The sequence below is a fragment of the Penicillium brevicompactum genome (genome assembly GCF_028827555.1).
Source record: "Penicillium brevicompactum strain IBT 35665 chromosome Unknown utg000006l_segment0_segment0, whole genome shotgun sequence".
NCBI lineage: Eukaryota > Fungi > Ascomycota > Eurotiomycetes > Eurotiales > Aspergillaceae > Penicillium > Penicillium brevicompactum.
Genome location: NW_026623209.1, coordinates 1,508,756 through 1,532,163, shown reverse-complemented (window position 1 = coordinate 1,532,163; position 23,408 = coordinate 1,508,756). Strand labels below are relative to the sequence as shown.

Genomic DNA, 23,408 nt, shown 5'->3' with positions numbered 1-23,408 from the left:
GCAGGGGCATTGCTTCTGGAACAATAGTCCGGGCCTTTAACCTACGGTCCTTTTTTTCACTCTCGGTGTTTCCACTCTGACAGAAGTCTCTTTACTGAACCATCTCGGGGTGCTTTTTGGTCCTGATCAGATCGTCGTGTTCAAAGAAAATCTGAAACGAACGTGGGCTGCCAGGAGACCCTTGAACCTTGGACGGGGGAGTATTCCACCCCGCACACTCGTATCCGGTTGCCGGCATAAGCCAGACTCCACGGAGAAATGTACAGAGTTTCTAGAAAGAAACGTGTCGATCGCGTGGTTTAACAAAAGTATTATTTGATAAAAGTGGATTCTTGGCGATTCTATTGGTACAATATAAGCTTCACTCCACTTAAAAGCACCTCCAACCAGGAACCGATTCACTTCGGGAATGGAGACAGGCGGGAGCTGACCGAACTCAGGTTTTTTCCCCCCTCTGAAGCTGAGGCTTCCGCTTGGACGTCGTGACATAGCTTGTTCTCCACCTCTGGGGATCCAATGGCTCGAGAAAGCATTTGATATCTTGGTCTTTGAAAGCTAACATGAGTATCTTCTTTCTCAACCCAGTACCCCTATTTGGACCATGTATCAGCCACATGTTCCACCTCGAATACACTTGGCCCAGTGAGACTAGGCTAACTGATGTTCGGTAGGATTGCAGCTGACTAGCGCTTGCTTTGAGTGGGGATTTGCCTCCCGAGTGGATGGGATCGTCAATAGAAAATCATGGAAAGGATGATTTCGCACTTTTCACCGTCAGTGCTAGAGCCGCTAGCAGCGATCGTGGAGATGAGAATTGATCACGGTCCGCTCGAAGGAATGTACTCCCCGAAAAGAGGCGCTTTAGCATCTACCGTATTGTACATACAGCATGGGGTCTGATACCGGTGTTGAGTGGGCTTACAAAGCAAGACACTATGCCCAAGTGCCCACACAAGTGGCTCGGGTATTCGATATTCGACCTCAGGGGTAAATCGGGAACATCCGAGGGCTCGTCTGAACAGCCTGCAGTCTATAGTCGCCAAGTTTGCAAGACTGGCATATCCAGGGACCCTGTTCTCCGAACTGCTTACGAACGGAGTACATACTTCGTAATCAAAAAGCCAACTCCGTCCTCCGGAACCATTCACCATTGCCCCTGGGCCCGGCGTTAAGACAGACTTAAAACCGTGTTCTGCAACTGTAGTCCAGGCCGCCAGATTCTGAATTCTTCTGGACTAGGCTAGTCGCTGTCGATCTGAATCATTGTGGAAGCCAAAAGTGCGTAGGCCAAGGCTCAACTGTTAAAAGACTTGCATGGACTAGGCAGACAGTGGCAAAGCTTAAGTGCCCTCAAAACCTAGTCACTGGACTAGTCCCATACTAATCCCTTCTTAGCGGTATTTCCGGTTGCTGGCGTCGAAATATGCCGCGTTCAGCTTTTTGACGCTTCTCCTGACACGCGATTACAAGTGTAGACAGAACTGTCAATACCGGTCCCACTTGAGGCACAACGTTACTCCGCCCCTTTCCATATTCAAGACAAGATTAAAGTTAAGATTCCACTTTGTTTTAGAGATATTCTGGTACACTAATGTCAACAAAGACAATGCTTGATACTAACTCAATCGCAGACATCGCGAGATTCGAGATTTCTCGCTCCGTCCATGCAGCCTGTACTAATCAGAGTCCCCCCAGAGTTTGGTAGGGCTACATGCCCCCGCTTAGTGCTTATTGTGAGCCGTGCATACAAGACATTCGCCTCCCCATATTTGAGCATCCAAGTACTAACGTACTCGTCAGGCTCTAGTGACGATTTGCAAAGATAAAGCGGAGTGTTATCTCAATTGTCTTGTTTTTGTGAAGAAAGCATCCCCTATCCAAGGTTGCCACTCAATTGCAGATAGTCGAATTTACCTAAAATGACACCCTGATACTTTGGTATTCAATAGCGCATAGCCGTGTCGTATATAACCTTTTTCACAAATGAAGTACATAGTTGTTGACACATCTACAGCCCATGATCAATTGTGAACTGTGCATACTACGGAGAATTACCATAGCGAAGGTAAACGCAGAACAAACTATTGGATTCTGCGCCATGGGGTAGGCGGCTGGCGTCTCCATCTGGCCCGTGTTACATGTGGTCGCCCCGTTGTTGTTCTTTCAATGAAAATCGATCTTACAATGTATTTACGGCCTCAGGTCCTCTGCAACGGAGGTCGGACTTTTTTTACGGTTTGGGGGTTATTTCAAATTCTCGTTGGTCAAGTAAACTGGTGTATGCTGTATCAGCACGGGTCTCCTATCCTAAGATACGAGTACCCGTGGAGTATCAAACAAGCATGATTGACTTCAGGGATGCCCCTGGGTCAGGCAAACGTGCGAGACTCCTTGTAGATCCTGTCACTTGGCACCTGCGATCTCCACTGACTACGGGTTGCATGTGAACACACCCAAAGCAATGGGCCAGCACGGATGGATTGACGGTCCGATGCTTCCGCGGAAAGTCCGCTGTGGGACACCTGCAACTCATGTCATAGTACGAAATAGTAAGCCTGTTCTTCGTGTTCGTGACCGGAATTATCTCTGATCTACCCTATCTATTGATGGGGAAACGGTGATCATAGAACCGAGGCTGATATGCCATGCACCCCATAGTAGGCTAGATTGCTTGGAATGCCATGGAATTTCCTAGCGTACACACTATATACAGTTGTTAGAATACACGCCACCCGGCAATAGTGCGAGTTGATACTCCCAGCTATAGTGGGTCTTAATATGGCACAATATTTTTACCTCGCAGATCCCATTTCGTCAGTTTGCTCATTATTGATGGGCGGATTCCCTGACCATTCTTAGAAATTGTACTCACTCGTGAACCAAACAATCACTCATTTTAGTGAGAAGATTGCAGCCTAGCGTGCTTGCTGTATGCTTTCTGTCCTGCTCTATATACCTGGAGGTCAGGAGATGGTCCGAATGAGCCAATCTCTGGAACTTGCTTCAGCCCTGGAGCTGAGCTCGTGCAGCCAAGTGAACCTTGGAAGAGCCCCATGATTGATTTAAGGCTTAGCAGTACCAATGCTTTTTAATGATATATTAGGTATCACTGTCAGAGCAACACTGATGCTGAACCTGTCAGGTATAGAGTCCACATAACGATGTCGCTTTCTTGTGAACCTGGATACACCAAGGCTTCTCTAGCAGAGACCTCAGGAATACCTAGGTAATTGATCAGACGATTGGAGATCCAGGACTAGAACTTCCAATATTAGGTAGACTCAGATATCCATCATCTTTGTGGCCTTGAAGGTACAAACAAAAGCTTGAAAGCCGCTCATCTCGGTACCCTTGGAAGCAGTCGAGCATTATTTTGAGACCCATAGAGCTGCTGCGAATGGATGTATTCCAAGTTCGAGGACTTGGAAAAGGTTCTTCGGCGGTGCAATGCGAACAGAGACATATTTAGCCCTGGGGGTTTCAGGTGAGTACTGGTACCTTCCCAGGCTCCAAGATATATCCATCATGAATGTATTATTCCAAGGTTGGCCCTCTGGGTATAACCCATCACTGCACGGGGTGTTTAATATTCACGGAAGACCAGAAAAATTCCAAGGTTATACTTGAAATCACATCTAACGCCGAAATTGTACGCATCATTGCCCACTCCCGAGGTCCCTACCGGGACTTTGGACGGCAATCAACGTCGCTGGCCGAGCGTGAAAAGTCCACAACGGACAACGCTTTGGGGGGCTAAGTTGCCGCCCAACCTTGAACGGGAGTAGTGCCCCAGACGGCGTGGATCATTCATAGCAAGCCGGAAAGCCGCAATCTATTGAGGAGCCAAATGTGAAACAAAAGTAAAATGCTTGCTTCTGTTAGGATGAGAATATTGACTGGAGGCTGTATCTCATCAACACAGGTCTCATTTAATCCATTAATACTTCAAGGCAGCCCGACAGCGGTAGCCTGGCCAGAGCCCGGCTCAGTGTCGCGTTCATTGAATAACTTCTCATTCATGCAGATCCGTGGGCGCATCTATTCTGGCATGTACTTCTCGCAGAAATTCAAATCACGGAAGACCGCGATTCAGGGGGTTTTGACAGGCATGTGGAGCCTCAAGTCCACACGCGTCGAATAGATGAAGCCGAGAAACATTTGATACCCACTCCATCCACCCGTAAAGAGGCTGCCTTGTTGACAACCAAGCAGCAATTCTCGCCAAAGCGATCATTATACAACCAAATGAGTTGCCAAGACGGGGCTACGTCAAAAGACCGCTGCGTAATGCTATTTTGTATCTTGGCCCAAGCTCACGCTTAGGAGAAGAGAAGCTCGTGGCATTCATCAATCATAAAACAGACGTAGAAAAAGGCCCAAGGCCGTCAAAAACAAGTAAAAGAACAAGATCAAAACAAAAAAAGATGAAAGTAGAATTGAAAACGCAAGATAAAAATCCAGGATGACAAGTGGGTATCATGAGTTCGTCCATTGCCGTTAGCAATAGTATATCCATTTTCCCATGCTATCCCAACCTTCCCCAATGATGTAAACGCTGTACGTAGTGTCGTGAATTCCTAAAGCCCCATTCAGCCCAATCACCTTCGTCGCGAACCACGAGAGTCCCGACGAACAGGCGATCGCTCATCTTCCTCGTCCTCTTCCTCCACGGGCGCAGGTGTGCGTCGCTCAGTCCGTCTCTTGGGCCGACGACGACGGTTCGAGCTAATGTTACTCGCCGAGTCGTCTGGCGCAAGAGAACGGTCGTCATCAAGGAAATCGTCCTCGCCACTCTCCCATCCGCCTAGATGGGGTGTTCCCAATCGAGCTTCGACAAAGGAGCCACGCCGGCTTTGATTTGCGACTGCGAGGCCGGCGCCTCGTTCGCGGAGCGCCCGACGTACAACTTCGGCTTTGAGATGTAATGCTTCGAATGCGTCTTCGAGAGCTTCCATTCCAAGGAAGATGTCGCGTTCGACTTCAGCTAGCGCGGCGATTTCGGTCTCCTCGTCCAGCGCGATCGGGGCTCCAAATGAGGCTGGTGATGATGGCCCACCATTGACTTGGCTGGACGGTCGGAAACTGCCATCCATGTAGTTGGGCGTTGGTCCTCGGGAGATACCTATGCCTATAGGCGTGTTGGAACGACTGCCCGTCCTACCAGAGGTCCCGGTATCTTCTGCGCCGCTGCGAAGGAAGCCGTCGAAGCGTCCGGAGATCAGGATATCCCATTCGTCGTCACTGATTGCTGAGAGGGTTGCGAGAACGTGGTGAAGACTGGGGTTGTTTAACATGTACATAGCAGTGTCTGGGTCGCGAGGGAGAGTAGAGAGTCGGTAAAGACGCTGAATAGCAGAAGCGGAGGAGACAAGCGCAGCAGGTTTCGGTCGGGGCTTTTCGTCGCCGGATCGTGGGACAGGAGTGGAGGAGGTGAGGCCGAGCAACGAACAGAACAGTGATCGCTGGTGCGACTCGAGATGCGTGAGCATGGCAAAGGTCAACGTCTCATCGTCGACCTCGTTAGGTGCACTGGTGCCTGAATCGTTTTGCTCTGAGAGCCATTTGTCCACAGCGACCTTTGTCTTTCGAGATTGCCGAATGAAGTGCTCACGATACTCTTCCGGAACATCGATGTCAAGTTTTTGCATGGGCACGTGCTCATCGCCCGACGCATCCACAGTATTTGGTGCCATTGTGAAAGGTGGCCACATGGGAAGTTCTCTGCGACCAGATACCAACTCCAACACCTCACCCCAGCTCACTCCATCAGGTCGGTCGTCCGGCTCCGAGCGCACACAGATTTGACAGCTGCATGGCTCGGATGAGATATCGCGCGCGAAAACCGCCTCCAGTCGATCCAGCAAACGCCGAGCGACCGAACGATACCCCGTGGCTACCGCGAGAGACCCATTCTTGCTCATGACCTTCCCATAATCGTCAAGCAAGCGGTTGTACGGATCAAAGATCTTGCCAGCAATAGAGCGAGACTGTGGTTGTCCGGGGGCGAAGGGATCGGTCTGCCCCAGACCAGCCAGTAGAGCCCTGGAGACTTTGTGTTCCAACCCACCATTCTTCAGCAAGTAATCGACTCGAGGGACAGTAGCAGGCACTGCTGGCGGCGGTGGTGGAGGCGGCGGTGCGCCGAACGCGTTTGGGCTTGGTTTGATATAGTCGACGGACTCATCGCTAGGCATGCGCCGGTGGGACATGGCCGATCGGTTCTGGGTTCGCGAGGGAGGCTTTGCTGGCGGCGTTGTTGGCTTTCGTGGCACCGAGTATTGCTGGTTGGGCGCAATGGAGGTCGCATCGGAACCGTTGGGCGACCCTGCATCTTCACGAATGGTGACATTCGACTGCGAAGCGGACATAGTCGAGCGACTGGACCGTTTAGGCAGCGGCCTGTCCTCGGAGGACTTGGATTTGGACTTGTGGCTGGACAATCGGGGGGAAGGCTCCCTGTCCTCCTTCTCCCTGGAGCTTTTGGATCTTGTAGGGGTCTCGGTTCGTGAAGTTTTGCTGGTCTTGGACTTGGTGCTGTCATCTCGTTTCGATCGCAAACTGGAGGACGACCTATTTATTTCCGCCCGAATCTTGATATTTGTTTTCTTCTTTGGTTTCTCGCCATCCTCGTCGACAACACTGCCCTTCCGCGACTCCTGGTCGAGGCCGGTTAGCGGAGGGCTAGGCGGCGCGTGATGGTCCTCGCGGGTAGTCTTCTCATTGTGTTCGGTCAAGTCGGTCGCGTCCGGGGTAGGAGGGTCGCCTTTTCGCACATTTTCCTTGCTGTGTGCTTTGGAGAAAGTAGGATAGGGTAGGCTGGTCCTGGATTCGAGGAACGAGGCGGACCCTGTGCTGGAGTCGAGACCAGGCATGGAGGAACGACGTGGAGCCGAAGACTCTGGATCCTTGGTTGACGGGCGGGAACGTTTCGTTTTCGACTTCCTATCGTCTCGATTAGGTCTGGCTGGGAACATGGCGATGTCCGAGGTGGCCGGTTTATATCGTCTACCTGTAAGTCGTTCTCCGCCACTGAGGGGATGTCCTATTTTCGTCTCCAAATCGGGCGGTTAGGCTGATCGTTATGACTGGTCCCTTGCCTGCGAGTCAGGCACCGGAATTGTTTGCTTTTCTGTCGTTCACTCTTGGTATTCGACCTTCTTTTGTTCGCTTTAGAAGCTTTAGAAGCCTTTGAAAAGGGAGAGCGCGCTAGCCCCCAAAGTCGAAGAAATTCGATGCGGTGAAGGACAATTTCAGCCCCGCTCGGAATCAGATCGAAGAGAATAACCTCGTGGTCCATGCTCTCTCTACATGGCGATACATTGCTTGACATTGCTCTACATTACTCTACATGCTGCATATACTATGTACGAGGATCCTCACTTCTTCACTACTTTGCTGCCTTACTCCCCAATGTTCATTTCACAGTATTCATTTAATTAGTCCATATTAGTCCATACATGGCTACCTGCTTAGCTGTGTAGCCCATTCATGGCTTTGACTGGCGATGTTTCAAGTACCCAATTGCCTTCTTCTTCATGGGCAACTCCACCATTTTGGGCAGCTTTCATCATCTTCTCACTCGCAGCCGTCAAGTCACCCGTGTTGTAGTCCCAGTTCCATCCTTCTTTCAACCACATCCACGTCAGATAGGCTCGTAGTTCCTTGTCCTGGGGCAAAACACACTTCCATTCGGGTACGAACCCAGGTTCCTTCGCACCAGTGCCTGTCCAGTCTTCGGCCAATCCTCTGAGTTCATCTCGACAAAATATTCGCCAGCTGTCAAGGGAATATGCGCCTACTCCGGGGAGATGGGCGACTTCCCATGCGATCCGCAGGTCTTCTTGGTCAATGCATTCATCACGACCAACGTTGCGGCCGTCAAATTCTCGGGGGTAGTGGATTCTTCGATATCGTTTCTGTGGGGTAGGGGGTTGGTGAGCCATGTTTGCGCAAGAGTGATGCATTTCGTAGCACGTTGATTTTGGAATCCCAGGCACCGGATCAATGATACGAGGTCTGATTGGGCCGCGGCTGCCATCGCCTCGATTGTTGGGTATCGTTCGAAGACTTGGAACAACACTGGTAATGCAACCCCTCCTCGGGTACGATTCAGGAATATGGTAGCAATGAGCAAACGAAAGGGGTCATGCGCAAGCTGCTCTTGTATGAGGCCAAATGAGGGCGCATCAATTGGGGGAAATGGCAGACATGATTCAGCGTCAATCTGCACAAGGGGGAAATATGGAGAGAGCTTTGGGTATTTGCGGCGAGGCGTTCGGGGATTGGGAAGGGAACAGTCTGCAGATTTCGTAGGGCTTTCCGGGATTGATTCTTCGTCTTGTGGTATCGGAGAGGTCGGAATTGGGGTCAATGTAATCCGAGGTGGTACACCTTCTCGTTCAATGGCCCGTTCGAAGTATTTTGATTTAACCTCATCACTGGGAGTTAAACCTGGCAAATCACTGGTATTCAAAAATCCACATCCCATTCCTTAGGATCCTTGGAAAGAGGCGACCAGGAGTTTCGCTTTTCGGTCTTTTTCTTCTGTGGAGTAGAAGGCAGAGCTCGGGTCTTCTTTGAAGTCGAACGCTGAACTTGGGGTTGCGCAGGCTGATCATTATTGTCCTCGATCATGTCTAGGCCCATGCTTGCTCGCCTCTTTTTTTCGTTGCGACGAGCACGCTTTCGTAAGTTCTTCGCTGCCTTAAACCGCGCCACCTCTTCTTTCGACGGTTCGCTGTGAAGGGGGTCGGATGGCTGATCAGCCTCACCATGGGGACTGCGAGTGATAGCATGCTTTGGCAGAGTAGCAATGGTTGCATTTGCATCTGGGCTAGCCTGCACTGGACTAGTCGGATGTTCACGAGGGGTCGCATAATCCTCATGTGATTCGTCTTTGTCGGAGCTGTCGGGGGGCGAGGGCGAGCACCTTGATAAATCAATGAGCACTGGCCCTTTGACAGCACTGGCCCGAGCGGTGCTGCTTTGTTGTTTCTTCATAGCCGCATTACGTCCACCTGGTTCTTCTAGCTGAATGCGGACACGCTTGACAGCAGAGGGGGAAGACTAGGGGGCGATTGGGCATCATTTGCAGCGTTGGTGAGATCAATTGGGAGATATTCGTCATGAGGGCAACGGCGCTGGTGGATCTCAGATTAGCAAAAAGGGGAACAAAGCAGGTGCAGAAGAGGTAATGTGAATGTAAACTACATACCTTTCTCTTGCGGCAGTCAGCGCACGCCCTCTTTCTCGGGGGCTTCTTAGCCTTGCTGATGGCTGTAGCTGGGCTCTCATCAGGGATCTTGATAGCTACTTCTGCCAAGTTGGCCATGGTTGGCCCCTGAGACCTCGGTGTACTCTCCAATCGCTCAATAGTGGAAGATGAAGACTCTCCACGACGTTTTCTCTTCTGCGCGGTAGATCCAGATTGTCTCTTTTCCCCCTTGCTTTTCGGCGGGGAGGTTGGGGAGGGTGAGGAAGGTGGGGAGGGTACTGCCTCTTCCTCCAGGTCATTGATCTCACCCCCAAAAGCAGATCCGTTGTCATCTGTCTGGGCCCTGCGATGCGAGTCCATGTAGGTTGCACGCACATGTTGAAACAGAGCATTGGAATTAGCCTGTGAGATCCCGGCCTTCCTCGTGAGATTGTGAATTTGTTCCGCAAAGTTTAGCCGCTCAGACTTCTTAAGTGGATATTTGTACAGAAAAGGCATCTCTGCAATGACCCTGAGAATTCCTACACGCGTAGTCTCTGACACATCGGCAAAGATTCTTGGGTCCTCTGCCTCGTCATATTCACCGGCGGGTGCGGAAGTTGTAGGCTCAGGTGAACGAGATGTATGAGATTCCGCTTTCTGGCTGGAGGGAGTACTCTGTTCAATTGAGTCGGCATTGTCATCATTCTCGACATCGCTCTCTATGTCAAGCTCCTGCATCTCATTTCGAGACTCTTCCAGGTCAGCCTCTTCAGACAGGATTCTGTCAACAGCGCGGTCAAAGTATTTTTCATCGAAGGGTTTCAACGGGTCGTAGTCCAAGGAGGGGACGGGCACCACGGGCACAACAACAGCAAATCTGGCTGGCGGACTCATGGCTAAGATCAATTCAGAGTTTCAGCTCTTTCAACAGAAGGAATGATACGCCAATGGCCTGTAGGCATATTGTGGTGACAACTGTGAAGGCACCTATATGCAATGGAGGTTAGTCAAGACTGGCCTTCTCTTTTGTGTTAGGGGCTGACCATACCGCACATGCAACCCGGTCTGGGGTACGGAGTAGGTAGAATAGGGTGTATGCGACAAAGCTCTTTTGATGGACGCGTGAGTCGCGTAGATTCGCGTAGTAGATAATGGCAGATACGGAGTACTGGTATCGGAGTGGAACAAGAGGGGCAATAAGGTAAGGGATGAGTAAGTTGTAAGAAGTGAAGTGTTGCAAAGGGGAATTTCTTAAGCGGACTTGGATCGATCACATTTGTCTAGCTCTTAGAGCAAAGTGACGCGTTGAAGCACGGACCACCTCACAAAGAAGCATCTCACGCCGGGCGGGAAGGGCTGTGGAGTATCCAAACGTGCCCGAAGAGGAAAGGCAAATTGAGATTACTTCATTTCGTATTTATTATATGCCATGTTTTGGAAGCGATAAGTCTATACAAATATGCCACCCTATACTCTTTACTCTACACAGAGTACCCGGCGGAGTCAAGTTGCCTTGGTTCTCCAGCAGCGTCGAAGGTCCCGTTAGGCAGGACACGAATGAGCTGAGCAGTGCTCTGTCCAGGGGCGACCCACGTGACATTATGACCAAGACTTTTCATGAAAGCCACAGTCGTGTTGTCGTAGGTATACTCAAAAACAACTTGGTTTGGTACCAATTGGTCGTGCAGACGAGGCTTGGCTAACGCTTTGGCAGCCGAGAGACCCTGGTCAATCGAATGGATAATGTTTTGGACAGTAGCCGTGATGATACGACTACCACCTGCGGATCCTGAAAGCAAGAACAGTTTACCATCGGGTCGTTCGACTATCGCCGGAGTCATGGATGAGAGTGGACGTTTTCCGGGTCGAATATAATTTGCTTCGGAGGGGATGTACCCGAACGAGTTGGAAGATCCGGGGATCGAGAAGTCTAGTCACAAAAAATGTGTTAAATTGTCTGCATATGGGGTGGAGGTTTGCTGACTCGACTCACCATCCATTTCATTGTTCATGATGATGCCTGTCTCAGGTACCATGACCCGGCTGCCAAACAAAAGGTTGATGGTGGTAATTTCCGAAATCGCAAGACCAGTGTGATCTACTGCCACGATATGTGACGTTCCAGGGCTGTTGGGATATGTGAGCTTGATGTGCCACAGGAGATAGGGCTGCGAACTCACGTGTCCAAACTTTCCAATCCGGCTGGATCATAAGCAGAAACGTTCTGAGTCCGCACATCCGAGATCTTTGATCGTATGTCATCGATTGTCTTTTGATCTAGCACATCCGATTCATACTTCGCAATCCCGTCAATGAAAGAGGGATCACCCAGGTTAGCCCTCTAGCTTCGGGTTAGCGCGTGTTCACCCAGACAGACTCAAACAGATTTCTTACCTCGCCATATCCGAATCGAATCGCTTCGTCCAGTCTATGTGTACTGAGATTCACAGATTTCTCCGTCGAAAAGAGACCCTGGTAGGTTTCCAGGATCTTTAAGATACTCAAGGCCACAACACCACTCGAAGGGGCTGAGGTGCTCGTGATCTTATACCCACGGTAGTCAATATCAGACACGTTCCGAATGGCCACGGTATAATTATTCAGGTCTTCCAGCGTCATTGTGCCGTTCGCACTCTGCAAGGCATTGATCATGGTCTCTGCGATAGCTCCTGTATAAAACGCATGCGGGCCTTGTTTCCCAATCGCCTCGAGTGCATCCGCATATCGGCGTCTGATTATCTTGTCTCCCAGCCCAAGTCGGGTGCCATTGGGTGCAAAGTCGATGGCCCAGGTCGGATTCTTGGAAAGGAAGTCTTCCCCATTGCCAACTGCAGACTCCATGTATCGGACTAAATCCTTGCCGACAGTGAATCCCTCACGAGCGGTCCGAACGGCTGGCTGTACAAGGGTCGCCCAGGGAAGAGAGCCATACTTTCTGTGGAGGGTTTCGAGGCCTCTGATCTCACCGGGAACTCCACTAGCAATGTTGTCAGTTTGAGTTGCCGCCACAACGATGGGGTCTGGTGGTGTATCACCTTGCGAGTCCGCCACGCACAGCAGCATTGGAGTTATTCTTGAACATATCCTCGAAAGCTGCAGCCGGGGCTGTTTCTCTGAAATCAATGAACTCGTAGCTGCCATTGGGTGCCCTGATAAGCAGAAAGCCTCCTCCCCCGATTCCGCTGTGGTACATGCCTGTGATCTGTCAGTGTTTCCTGAAGTTTGATATAGATGTTTCAGCAAGTCTCACCAACCACGCCCACGCAAAGATTCGTTGCAACCAACTGTACCATTTCGTCAGCCCATGTTTGCAGGATTATCGGTGAATTACAAGGACATGAACTCACCGCATCGGCAGCGTTTCCACCCATCTTCAGAATGTCCGCCCCATGCTGAGAACAAATCGCACTTTCACTGGCGATTGCACCTAGCTTCCCAGGTGCAATCTCGGTATGCAATTCATTCTCGACATTGATGTCCCGCTCTAAGAATTCTAAAGGCGAAGTATTGACTTTGGGCAGATATGTCACCATCAACAAGAGCGACAAGATAGCGAAAAGTCCTAGCCTCATTGGCTGAAGCATCGTGGAAGCGAAAGTATGTCGGGTTTCACTCGTTGGTGACTGTGATGGCTCCAGAGATACCCCCAAGGCTATCAGAGGCTATCGAGTCATTAAATACACGTTAGACTTGCACTAAGAAGAGGGGAAGTCCAGAGGGGACATAGATGAATCCTTTACCTCCTTCTCCACATCTCGGCCGCCGATCTGATATGAATGCAGCATCTCGCACACTGCGGCGATTTAAGGTTTGGGCGGCATTCACGCTTCCGGGAGACTAGATTGAGAACATTGACAATTTGAGGGTCCGTCTGAGTTCTTAAAGGATTATAAATGTGAGATCAAAATTAAGCCTCAGCACGCGACGGGCTCACGCGATATCTGGCAGATATCTGTGGCTGTTATCTTTCAGTCCCCCCGCCAATAAGCGGGGGCCTTCGGAGGTTCTGTGCCGGTGCCAAGCTATCCCGGCGCCCTGGTTGGGGTTGGGGTTGGGGTCGTGCATCTTTGCGCCCGCATTCTCTCTCATGTTACATTCAGATATGAAACTAGTCTTCTCTCTCTGCGGCCTGTCTGATCCATGATATCGTATCCTTCCATTCCTGTGGAATCTCGTCCAGCGGTTCCAACGTGGCCAACACTAGTCGACGACCCCAATCGCGCACGTACCATCGATGACAAAGAAGCCGCATAGCCATGCCGTAATGCAAAAACAGAATTCGCGCGATCCAGTCGTCGTTCTGAATGAGCGTAAAGAACTCGTCGGAGAGGAACAGCGGCCAGGCAAGAGGGCCGCCTTGTGGTCCGATTTTGGGCCATGGTTCGATGGCCTGGTATAATTGCTGCCAGGTAGCTTGGTACGCTAGGTGGTGCGGTCCTTTCTTCAAATCAATAGTCGTACGTAGTCGATCCAACGACGTTATTATATCTCTGTCGTGACTATTAGCTCCGGACATCTTCCTGGGATTGTGACACCGTACGCGTGAAGACAGAAGAGAATATTTGAGTCATCTGTGGGTGATCCGCAACTGGCGTGTGTGAGTCAACAAGCGGCTCTCTTGGCAAGGTGAACTAGGTCTCATACCGAGAATTTGACCCGCTTGGCAAGGCTTCTCTAGTCTCAGGGACATGAAGCCAGCTCTCCAAATGGGCACTATATCCCTCTTTGACAATCCGGTCAAAGAGCATGGCTGGACCCGATATTAAGGTTCGAACTTCACGAACTAGAGCGAGCGGGTCGGGGGGCTTGTTATCCACGGAGATAACTCGGTAACCCATGGCGAAAAGCATTATGAAAATGGATGTGACGAATGCAGGCTCATAGTCCCGGGTTGTTATATTTGCGAGCACCTTGCCTAGTCCAGAACATGCTTGGCTTTGATATCGCAGGGCAGCGTCCAGCCAGGACGCCCTGTTTTCCGTTTCCACCGAGGCTAAGTGTAGGGCCGATAATGCGCTTATACCGTCGAGTAGGTAGCAAAAGGTTGTTGCCAGGCGAGGTATGTTTATTGAGAGGTGATGTGCCGATAATCCGTCTTGCGATAAAGTCTGATGGGTCGATGTCATATACTGGTGGAATAGTCTGGCCTCGAGCATGCGCGTTGCTTGTGGAAGCTCTGTGGTCGCCGCTGAACCACTTTCGGACTCGTCGTGGGTGATGGAAGAGTCCTGGGGACTGTCTATATCTTCATTTGGAGGTGGATAGCTGCATTCCAATCTGCGCTTTCTGCACAAGCTGCACTTTGGAACGCCTTCATCACACTATTTCGATGTTAGATAAATGACTGTGTATGCATATTGAGAGCGCAAGGTATCATCAATGTCCTACCTTAACATGTCGCCTTTTACACTCCAAACACCCTTTCCTGGATTTTGTGTGACTGCGACGGGACGGCATTGATGATTGCCATTTAGAACTGAAATGATTGGAATATAAACCAAAACATCAAAAAAATAGAAATCAGAAACAGGTACGGAAAAAGAAAACAAAAAAAGAAAGAAATGCAACAGGCTTGGCCGAGATTCATATTCGCATGTATCGATACCGCTGCCCGACCTCGGTCCATCTGGGGGATCTCCCCGTGATTGGCAGGCGTGCAGGGCCCGTGGGTCCTCTCATTCGAGCTCCTTGGTTTCCCACGGGGACATCCCAATTTGGACAACGGCCAACTCATTTATAGGCAGAAGAGCGCCGTTAGACCCTGAATGAACACTCGGTATGGGGAATAACCTTTCTCGAGACCGGTAGAAACAACAGTGTGACGATGAGCTTTGATGACATGAAACATGATCGACATGTCTAAAAGACGGGATCGACGGAGTCTATATTATGAGATTTGGTTTCTCTTTTCTTTTTTTACCTACACTTCATTCTCTTCAGCCAATTTTGAGCTACTGTACCGAAAAAACTTAGAGGGCCATGACAAATACCTAGTTCTCTCCAGGGCTCGGTCTACCGTTGTGATTATGGTCCCTAGGAAAATTATGCGAAAACCTCACTTTGCCAATATGAACTTCAGTAAGACACCTCTTAAACGGGACTTTACCTGGATCCATACTATTAGTCAAATAAAGAGAAAAGAAGCGTTTAATCCCGTGACAGTCGAGATCCACCTACTAGCACCACAGGATCTAGCCTAGGTCTAATCGTGATCACCGAAAATTGGGCACTGAATTGAGCAGCCCTGCCGGAGCATCCACCAATAAAGAACCCAGAATCATTTATAGATCCGATGCCAAACCAAGCCCACGCGAGGATCGGCCCCGTTATCATAAGATTGATATTCAGGTACGGAGCACACTCGGTCGGGAAATTGAACCGAGCAGGATCCCCTTGCCTGGACTTTGGACCTGATTTGTCCAGGAAAAAAAGCCTAACTGAGAGCCGTTTTTGATGGATCGCCGGGGTTGTAGATCAGGCTTGTGCTCTATCGAAGGTCAAACTTTACGTCACATTTTCTGTGACTTATGAAATTAGACCCTCACAGTTGGGGAGGTTTCAAATTATACCTCGTTTCGCTTTTGGCTGAAGCTGCGACATTGATGCTCTCTGCACTTTCCCGCCCTCGCGGGATCTCGGTGTTGCTTTCTCTCTAATAAGGTATGAAGGAGGTGCTTGGGAAGTGTGCACCAAATATCATTAAGACATCAACGAAGGTCGAGTCATGGACGCTAAGCGGTGGGTTCTTGGCCCCCAAACACGAGGCCAATCCCCATTGATGGTCACTTTAAACATGCTTATCGCAAATTACATTTTTGCGTATTGATTTTGATTGCGTTTCTTGTAATTTTCCATAGAGTGGTCAGGAGATCAAACAAATATTTACGGAGTAGCGGTGTTGCAATTGCAGCGTGGCTGATTGGCAAAGCTTGACTAGTTCGAAAAGTATTCGCCTCCCCACATGGCATTTTTGAAATATTTGATTTTTCTTTGATCTGCAACCAAAATGACCCAACAGTTGTGGACGGAGTCAGACCCAAAATCAACAGGAATATCGATCGCTCTCATTGTGCTCGATTTGTTTGTCGTTGTGGGGTTTTTGGGCAGTTCTGCACTCTTGGTCGCCCGCCGACAGAAAGGGGTTGATTGGGACATACTTCCAATATGGGCTATCATGGCTGCCCTGTGGGCCTGGGCATGGTGAGTGCTGCCTTTGGTTTTCACCCAAAGTGTCGTTGAATTAATCTTCTTCGCAGGTCTTACATTTGGTATGTCGTAGAGGGCATTCGCGACCGATTGACTACGCCATTTGAGCTAGTTGAGACAAACTCGATATATCACCTTCTCTGTCTGCTGTTTGAGCATGCTGCAATCTGCTTTTTATTCTGCGTCTTCTATCGGCTCACTCATATACTTTTGAAACTTTTCAGAAATGGGGCAAAGTTACCTGCGAAAATCAACGTTATCCACTGGGTGATCTTTTCTTTCATTGTCGCCATCAGCATTGCCAATCTCGCGTTGTGGGTCATCATTTACTTTGCATTCCTGGTGGTGGAGTGGAATTACCAGCCAGTTGAAATTACTCGCCTGGTGATCCTTTGGCTGGCCTCGTGGGAAATCACAGCCTGGGCGGCATACCTTGCCATCAAGGCAAAACGGGAAAAGTCAAATCTCGCAGTAGGTGGACACCTCTCTATTCAATGCGTTTAAACTGACAAACAATAGTCACCCGCGGTGGCTTTACTCTGTGGCAGCACAGCATATGCTGCAATGACCTTCATGTGGCTAGTTGACTTTCTCCGTTGGTACCAACCCATGTACTCGTACACATTCAAGGAGGACACCAGCTCGCTAGCAGCCAGATCTTTCCTGGAGATCTTCTTCTGTGTCGGGACATATGGCGGGATAATCTCATTTTGTGTTCTCTCACATCGATTACAAAAGAAAGGAGATAGAGACACAGAGTTGCAACCCACGGGCGCTCAATCTCGTGCAGTTGGATAAGCAGTTCCGGCGATATTGGCATGGAGAAAATAGCGTATTCCGAATCAGCACACAGGTTACAAGGACTGGGGATGACAATAATTATTTATTTGGAGAGGATGAAATACCACAGACAAATTTCTGGACTCTCTCGCATGTCTATCATTGTTTAATATCAAAAATTTTGAAGACCAAGATCGTTGCCGAGTCACCAAAGACAGAAAAAAGTGACCAAATCAAATACGCACTTGGAACCTTGGACTGGTTCGAATACGTTCACCATAGACCCAGAAAATGACTGGAAGAACACAAAACGCTAATGCAATAAACCCAAGGAGTGAGTTCCCCCAGCCCAGTCCTAGGGCAGCATACATTTTAGGACCGGCAAGTGGAAGCAGTGCACCAGCAAGAGACCTAAAAACAGTATTGGCTGCCATCGCGGAAGCGGCATAAACCGTGAACACATCTACCAGGTATGTCGTGACAGTCATCTAAGTCACACGCCCAGCATCAGCCAACGCGTGTAATTAAATGAAAACAGGAAAGGGTGGACTTACGAAGGTGATCAACATGCCTATACCAAGGAATGATGTTCCAATGATAGGCACGATCCAATGAGTGTGGTAGTATGCCGTCCAGCCATACATGAACAATGAAGCTGGGACGAACAACGATCCAGGAATCATAGGTGGAAGGCGGTACTCAGGCTTCTTCTCTCCGCCATTTTTAGCAGACAGATATGTGAGCAGTTTGTCGGAGGTTCCACCTAAGAGTATCAGTCCGATTATTGAGCCAATGCCGATACCGAGATACGACAATCCAACGCTTCCTTGACTGAATCCATAGTTTTGTTCAAAGACGGAGGTGATGGTTGTAAACAAAAGGTACAGGTAGCCGTATACCAAACCAACATAAAGGGACAGAAGGAACACAATGGGAGAGAGGAACAGCATCTTCGCGGGCCTGATGATAGAGAACCAGAACAATTCTTTTGTTGTCATGTTGGTTTCGAGTGCAGAGCGTAGGCTGAGATTTCCGGTTTGTTTTCTTAGTTTCTGCGTCTTCCGGGCAAGAAGGGTTGGCGCATAAGATTCGCTAATGGTGAACAAAGAGCTGATAGCAACAGCACCACTCTGCGAGAATAAGCATCTGCTGAGACAGAGTATGAAAGTTAACCTACAGCCATTGCCAAAATGTAGAACGTCCATCGCCACCCCTTGGCTTGTGCTATGTATGCGCCGGCTTCATATTGAGAATCAGCCAGTGGAACAACAGATCAAAAAATCGAAAAGCAACTTACCGATTGGACCAATGACGGGGCCTATCAAAGGACCGATAGCCCAAACAGCCATTGCGCCGCCTCTTTTCTCTTGCACATACATATCGGCAATCGACCCGGCTCCAATAGTCAGCGGACAACTACCAGCGAATCCAGCTAAGAAGCGGAACACAACAAGACTCCCGATCTCAGGCGCAACAGCGCAGCAAACTGTCCATATCACGTAGAGAATATTGCACGCGTGATACAAATATTGCCGGCCGTATATCTCCGATAGAGGCGCAATGAGCAAGGGACCGAAGCAGTATCCGACAAGGTATACCGACACCACGAATGATGATAACTCGACGTTCGTTACTGAAAAGTCTTTCACGAGTTGTGATACGCCGGGCGCGAACATCGATGATCCCAAGGGCCTGTCACGTGTAACATCAGCATCGTTTTTGAAGCACCACCAACAGATATTCGTACGTGAGAAGTGTGATCAATGCAATAGACATTGTCGCGCCCAACTTTTTCTTCACTGTCCAGTTAAATGGATTTTCTGGGTCATCTGGGCCATCCCAATCAACGATGTTTGGGTCTCTGGGAGGCTCTTCCTGTTTTGCGTCAGGCTCACTGGAGCCATTTTCGAGGTCTAGCTCTTCTGATTTTGTCTTGATGTGGTGAGCACTCGCTGTTGGTGTTGCTTCATCGCACGGGAATGTTTCTTTGAAAATCGTGTGTCAGTCTTTGGTTTTCCCGAGGTTGCTTTCTCAGTGTAAATCCTATCTATGGGTGAAATCACCGGAGCAAGAGCTTACTTTCGTCCTGGCTCATTCTGCGCGTATGTTAGTTTCCAAAGCGACCAAGATTCTGAAAATAATATCCAACTTCAGAGCGTGTCGGTGTAAATACTGTGGGTCTTTCAATCAGGCGATTGATGTGTTTTGACTCTCAAAATATGCGGGGATGGATGACTAGCTATGGATAGTAGCTGGATTTGGTGACACTAGCTAGATAAGTATTGGGCGCAAAAGAGAGAGAATGAAAGGGTTTAATAGGAAAAGTCAAGTGAGAGAAATAACACATTGTCCAAACGATCACTGGGGAAGGCCCTGTTATGACAGCGCGCCTTAGCTTCGGAGCATTCGCCGCACGCCGAAACTAAAGGGCTGAAATCGTGCATAAATTATGGATCTGGCCTGCATTTCGATTTCCAAAGAGGCTCAAGTTGCTTACATTTGGGCAAATAGCATCTGAAGCCATTTGTCGAGCTATCTTGTGAATCACAACTGAACATACGATGTATCTTAGATGATTGAGTAAACTCATCGCAAATCATACGATGGAGATCGTAGGCTCGTGAGTCGAGCACATGAGGGGTTGGCATAAAACAAACAAAAAGCGGGTATGCACATAAGCTCGTCGTTTGAGTCGGCTACAGGTTTGAAGCGGTCAAAGCTTATCCCACTGCCATTCCCTGGACATTCCATACTGATTGTGAAAGAGATTGTGGTGATAAAAATAATGAACTCCAGCAAATCTGGGGTTAGGGCCATCTTTATCCCCACAAAAGGGTCCACTTGAGATGGGTCTCCAGCGTCGAGGTTGAGAGCCTGTTGTAACCCATGAGAACCTTCCGAGGTTTGACTCGGGAAAAGGCAAGATTCACAAAATTATGCACCGGATAGCTTCCGACATGCAAGCTTCGTGTTCAGGTCTTGGCCATGTGGTTTCGGGAGAATCTATCTCACGTCAGTTAATGTTGGTAATTTCTCCGGCTGCGTTTGCTGAGGGGCCTTGCTTTGGGCATCGATCGAACCACAGTATGTCCCTCGACATGTGTATTTATGCCCAGGTTATTTTACCAAGTATGGTATTTCAGGCCAATTCTTCCAAGATTCCAAGGTTATTGTTTGGATATAGGTAGAGTTGAAAGGCAAATCATTGATATGTATTTATGTACTTGGTATCTTTCATGATCAGGAGAATAATTACAAGAGAGAAAAACATTGAAGATACGAGATCTTCCTCTGCACAGCAGAACAAGGATCACACCTGATACAGTGTGAAGAAGAGTAGAAAGCTTTCCGATCCCAAATCCATGACCGGAAGGATATACGGTGCATGGAAAGCTCATCTAGAAAATCATCCGGCCCTTGTTTTGCTTCTGGTTGACGTTGTAGTTCTTCCAAGCCAAGATACAAGGAATCGTCAAAGCCAAGATGGCAGTAGAAGCAATACAGTTCATGCGCTGAGCATGGCCCCAAGTGTAGGCAACAGCATCTCGAAGCGGTGAGCCGAAAGGATAGGTCAACTGTGTGTTGATACCGTCGAAATAAATCTGGGTAGCGTTGCCCTTTAGATCAGGTGGCAACTGAGCGGCAAGGGTATCGACGAAGACATTATTATAGATCGCTGCTCCAACGGCCAGACCGATTGCGCCACCCATGTTCGAGAACAGTCCGATGAGGGCCAGCATCATCGGGGTACCTTCACGACCACCAGCTGCCATGACAGCCATGTCTTCGCCGATGACCAGGGTGCCGCCGGCGAAAGCAATGAAGATCTGGCACATGACAATGTAGCCGATTCCGTGGTCGGCACCACGGAAGTAGATCATTAATCCTGAGCCGAGGATCATGAGGGGGGCGCCGAAGAACAGGCAGATATACTTGAAGCGCGCGGTGGACCAGATGATTGCTCCAATGATGGGGGAGAAAAAGCACGAGCCGACATTGTAGATCTGGAGCATATATCCTGCATAGACTGTGCCAATGTCGTAGGTGATGATGATGAAGTTGTAGAAATACTGATCCCACAGCTCGAAGCTGAAGAACAGCGTGGCGGACAATATACATGCGCCGAGAATGGTGGGTCGCTTGATCAATTCATATCTGATGAAGTGAGTTCGTGCGCCCCATTTCTCCCATGCGGCGAAGACAAAGAACATCTTGAAACCGATAACGAGAGGAGCGATAAATGTTGCACTTTTGTATGTGGAGCGACCATTCTGAGCCAGACTGAAGGGTAGGAGGAAAAGAACCCAGGCAGCCATAAGCAGGAAGGCACCGATAACTGGTACTTGTTAGTGACTGAAGTTATCGTGATTTGTTTGGGGCTTTTACCATCGAATTCATGGATATAATGAATGATCGACTGCATTGTGGTTCGACCGCTGGGCTGTCTGCGGAGGAGACCCTGTTTCTTTGCCTTGTTTTCAAAGTACTTGAACACCATGGCGAGGGGCAAGAAGACAAATGGAGTCACAATGCAAAAGATGCCGTAGCCCCAGCGCCAGCCGTATTTAGTATAAATCGAGTTTGCGGCCAGGGAGCCCGTGAAGGCAGTACAGATGAACGGGGTCTGCATAAATCCAAAGGCGAACGCTCGGTTCCTGAGACCAGACGTATCGGCGACGAACACATTCAGGATGAGGTACAAGCAGTAGTACCCAATCCAGTAGAGTGTGTATCCCGCGGCATAACCACTGGGCCCATTGCAAGAAGCGAGAATAATCATGCCGAGTAAATAGACGGCCACAGACACGATAGTGCCCTCGGCACGACCCCAAAGGTTCAGTGTCTTACCCAAAGGGAGTTTCACAACACCGCCAACGATGTTCGCCAGAATATAGGAGGTGGAGACCTGGGGTGCAGATTTAAACCCTCCTTGAATGTAGTTGATCAGAACACCACTGATTGTCGAGTGGAAAGCCAAAATGAAAGTACAAATCCAAATCCTGTCATCAAGAGTTGTTAGACAATAGGTTCCAGCCACCTCTTCTCCACTTACCATGCATAAATACCAACCAACGCTGGTCGGCTCCATACCAGAGCTGCTGCCTCCGCCTTTTGTTGACCCAGCTCGGCGTCGGATGTGACGGTATCGGGGTTATGGGCTAATTCCTTTGCATCATCGAACATATCCCCGTGGTGCGACCCATCCGACGAGATTGGGGGCGTGTCGGCGTCATAAGACGGTGGGTGCTGGTCCTCGCCAGCCGCGACTGACTTCTCATTCTGAGTGTTACTCGTATCAGATACTTCTGTCGTCTGGTTGGCGGTCCCACGGCCTCGGAGGGCATCGAACACGCCCATAGCCACAGAAGTCCGTGATCAGAGCTCAGCTCGAACTGATTTCGAGGTCCTCAGGAGGTGTTGAGGAAAGGAAAGAGAGTCTGCGGGGGTCTACGTGGGATATACAGGGTCCAGGCGTCTAGACGAAAAATTCCCGCACCCCCCGGTTTTCTTTTTTTCTTTTCTTTTTTTTCTCGGAGTCTCCGATGGAGAGGATCAGATAATACTGCCGTCCTCAATCTGATAGCTGGGCCAATTAGGGGCTGCAGTGGATGATGATCGCCGTTAATCAATTCCCAATTAGGAATAGTGCAACTTTCCCCCAAAGCTTCCAGGGTCGCAGTTTCCCTTTGCGACCCTGCCTCATCCGTCGCCCGTTTGCGTCTACTTCGAGTTTCCTTCGTTACTTCGTGCTCTTATAATATACTGCACGTACTCCGTAGCATCAGGTGAAATGTAAGACATATGTGCGAATGGCTAGCTCATATGTCTCAGCTTCTCTTTGGCTCCTTGCCTTTTTCCCACGCGAGGCACGCGGAAAGTCAAAATCCATCCTTTTTCTTGCTCGGCCCCCAACCAATCAGCAATAGATAAATTGACCGTGAACCTTTTTCCAAAGTTAGCCCACGGCATTGACAACTTTGTTTTCAAAATAACCACCGACATTAACTTCGCCGGCCCCGTTATCTGATAATCAGATACGAGCACCCGTGGAGTCCACGAAGTTAAATGACGCTATGAAGCCTTGCATGCCTTTGAATCCAAGAGGCTAGGCAAGCCCCTCCCGTGGGTTTACGAGACAGCGGCCCACTTAGGCGGGATGGCTTATTTTTGCATAGCGCTTACGGCGCTTCAAAATGCTTCGCCTCTACGCAGTACGGTGTACGGA

General features: G+C 49.4%; 7 protein-coding genes across 7 annotated transcripts; 1 reads left to right on the top strand and 6 right to left on the bottom strand.

The window, feature by feature from the left end:
- Positions 1-4,598: 4,598 nt before the first annotated feature.
- N7506_008769 (uncharacterized protein) lies at positions 4,599-6,974 on the bottom strand (the record flags this gene model as incomplete). The annotated part of the gene is made up of 1 exon (XM_056958062.1): positions 4,599-6,974. One exon carries the CDS (start codon positions 6,972-6,974, stop codon positions 4,599-4,601), a length of 2,376 nt encoding a protein of 791 aa, XP_056807452.1.
- A 495-nt stretch (positions 6,975-7,469) lies between these two features.
- On the bottom strand, positions 7,470-10,090 carry N7506_008768 (putative pre-mRNA splicing factor; the record flags this gene model as incomplete). The annotated part of the gene is made up of 4 exons (XM_056958061.1): positions 7,470-7,746; positions 7,800-8,462; positions 8,516-9,066; positions 9,215-10,090. 4 exons carry the CDS (start codon positions 10,088-10,090, stop codon positions 7,470-7,472), a joined length of 2,367 nt encoding a protein of 788 aa, XP_056807451.1.
- Positions 10,091-10,677: 587 nt separating this feature from the next.
- On the bottom strand, positions 10,678-12,768 carry N7506_008767 (gamma-glutamyltransferase; the record flags this gene model as incomplete). The annotated part of the gene is made up of 7 exons (XM_056958060.1): positions 10,678-11,126; positions 11,190-11,323; positions 11,377-11,537; positions 11,591-12,173; positions 12,232-12,391; positions 12,447-12,480; positions 12,544-12,768. The coding sequence occupies 7 exons, from the start codon at positions 12,766-12,768 to the stop codon at positions 10,678-10,680; spliced, it is 1,746 nt and encodes a 581-aa protein (XP_056807450.1).
- A 536-nt stretch (positions 12,769-13,304) lies between these two features.
- Positions 13,305-14,671, bottom strand: N7506_008766 (uncharacterized protein; the record flags this gene model as incomplete). Its single annotated transcript, XM_056958059.1, has 3 exons — positions 13,305-13,686; positions 13,841-14,517; positions 14,585-14,671. Coding segments are annotated over 3 exons (1,146 nt in total), but the record flags the coding sequence as incomplete, so codon positions are not given.
- Positions 14,672-16,202: 1,531 nt separating this feature from the next.
- N7506_008765 (uncharacterized protein) lies at positions 16,203-17,200 on the top strand (the record flags this gene model as incomplete). The annotated part of the gene is made up of 3 exons (XM_056958058.1): positions 16,203-16,396; positions 16,453-16,873; positions 16,922-17,200. The coding sequence occupies 3 exons, from the start codon at positions 16,203-16,205 to the stop codon at positions 17,198-17,200; spliced, it is 894 nt and encodes a 297-aa protein (XP_056807448.1).
- A 215-nt stretch (positions 17,201-17,415) lies between these two features.
- Positions 17,416-19,277, bottom strand: N7506_008764 (MFS transporter; the record flags this gene model as incomplete). Its single annotated transcript, XM_056958057.1, has 6 exons — positions 17,416-17,670; positions 17,737-18,312; positions 18,360-18,421; positions 18,480-18,874; positions 18,930-19,167; positions 19,262-19,277. 6 exons carry the CDS (start codon positions 19,275-19,277, stop codon positions 17,416-17,418), a joined length of 1,542 nt encoding a protein of 513 aa, XP_056807447.1.
- Positions 19,278-20,580: 1,303 nt separating this feature from the next.
- On the bottom strand, positions 20,581-22,540 carry sit2 (putative siderochrome-iron transporter; the record flags this gene model as incomplete). Its single annotated transcript, XM_056958056.1, has 3 exons — positions 20,581-21,518; positions 21,569-22,182; positions 22,236-22,540. 3 exons carry the CDS (start codon positions 22,538-22,540, stop codon positions 20,581-20,583), a joined length of 1,857 nt encoding a protein of 618 aa, XP_056807446.1.
- Between the last annotated feature and the right edge of the window lie 868 nt (positions 22,541-23,408).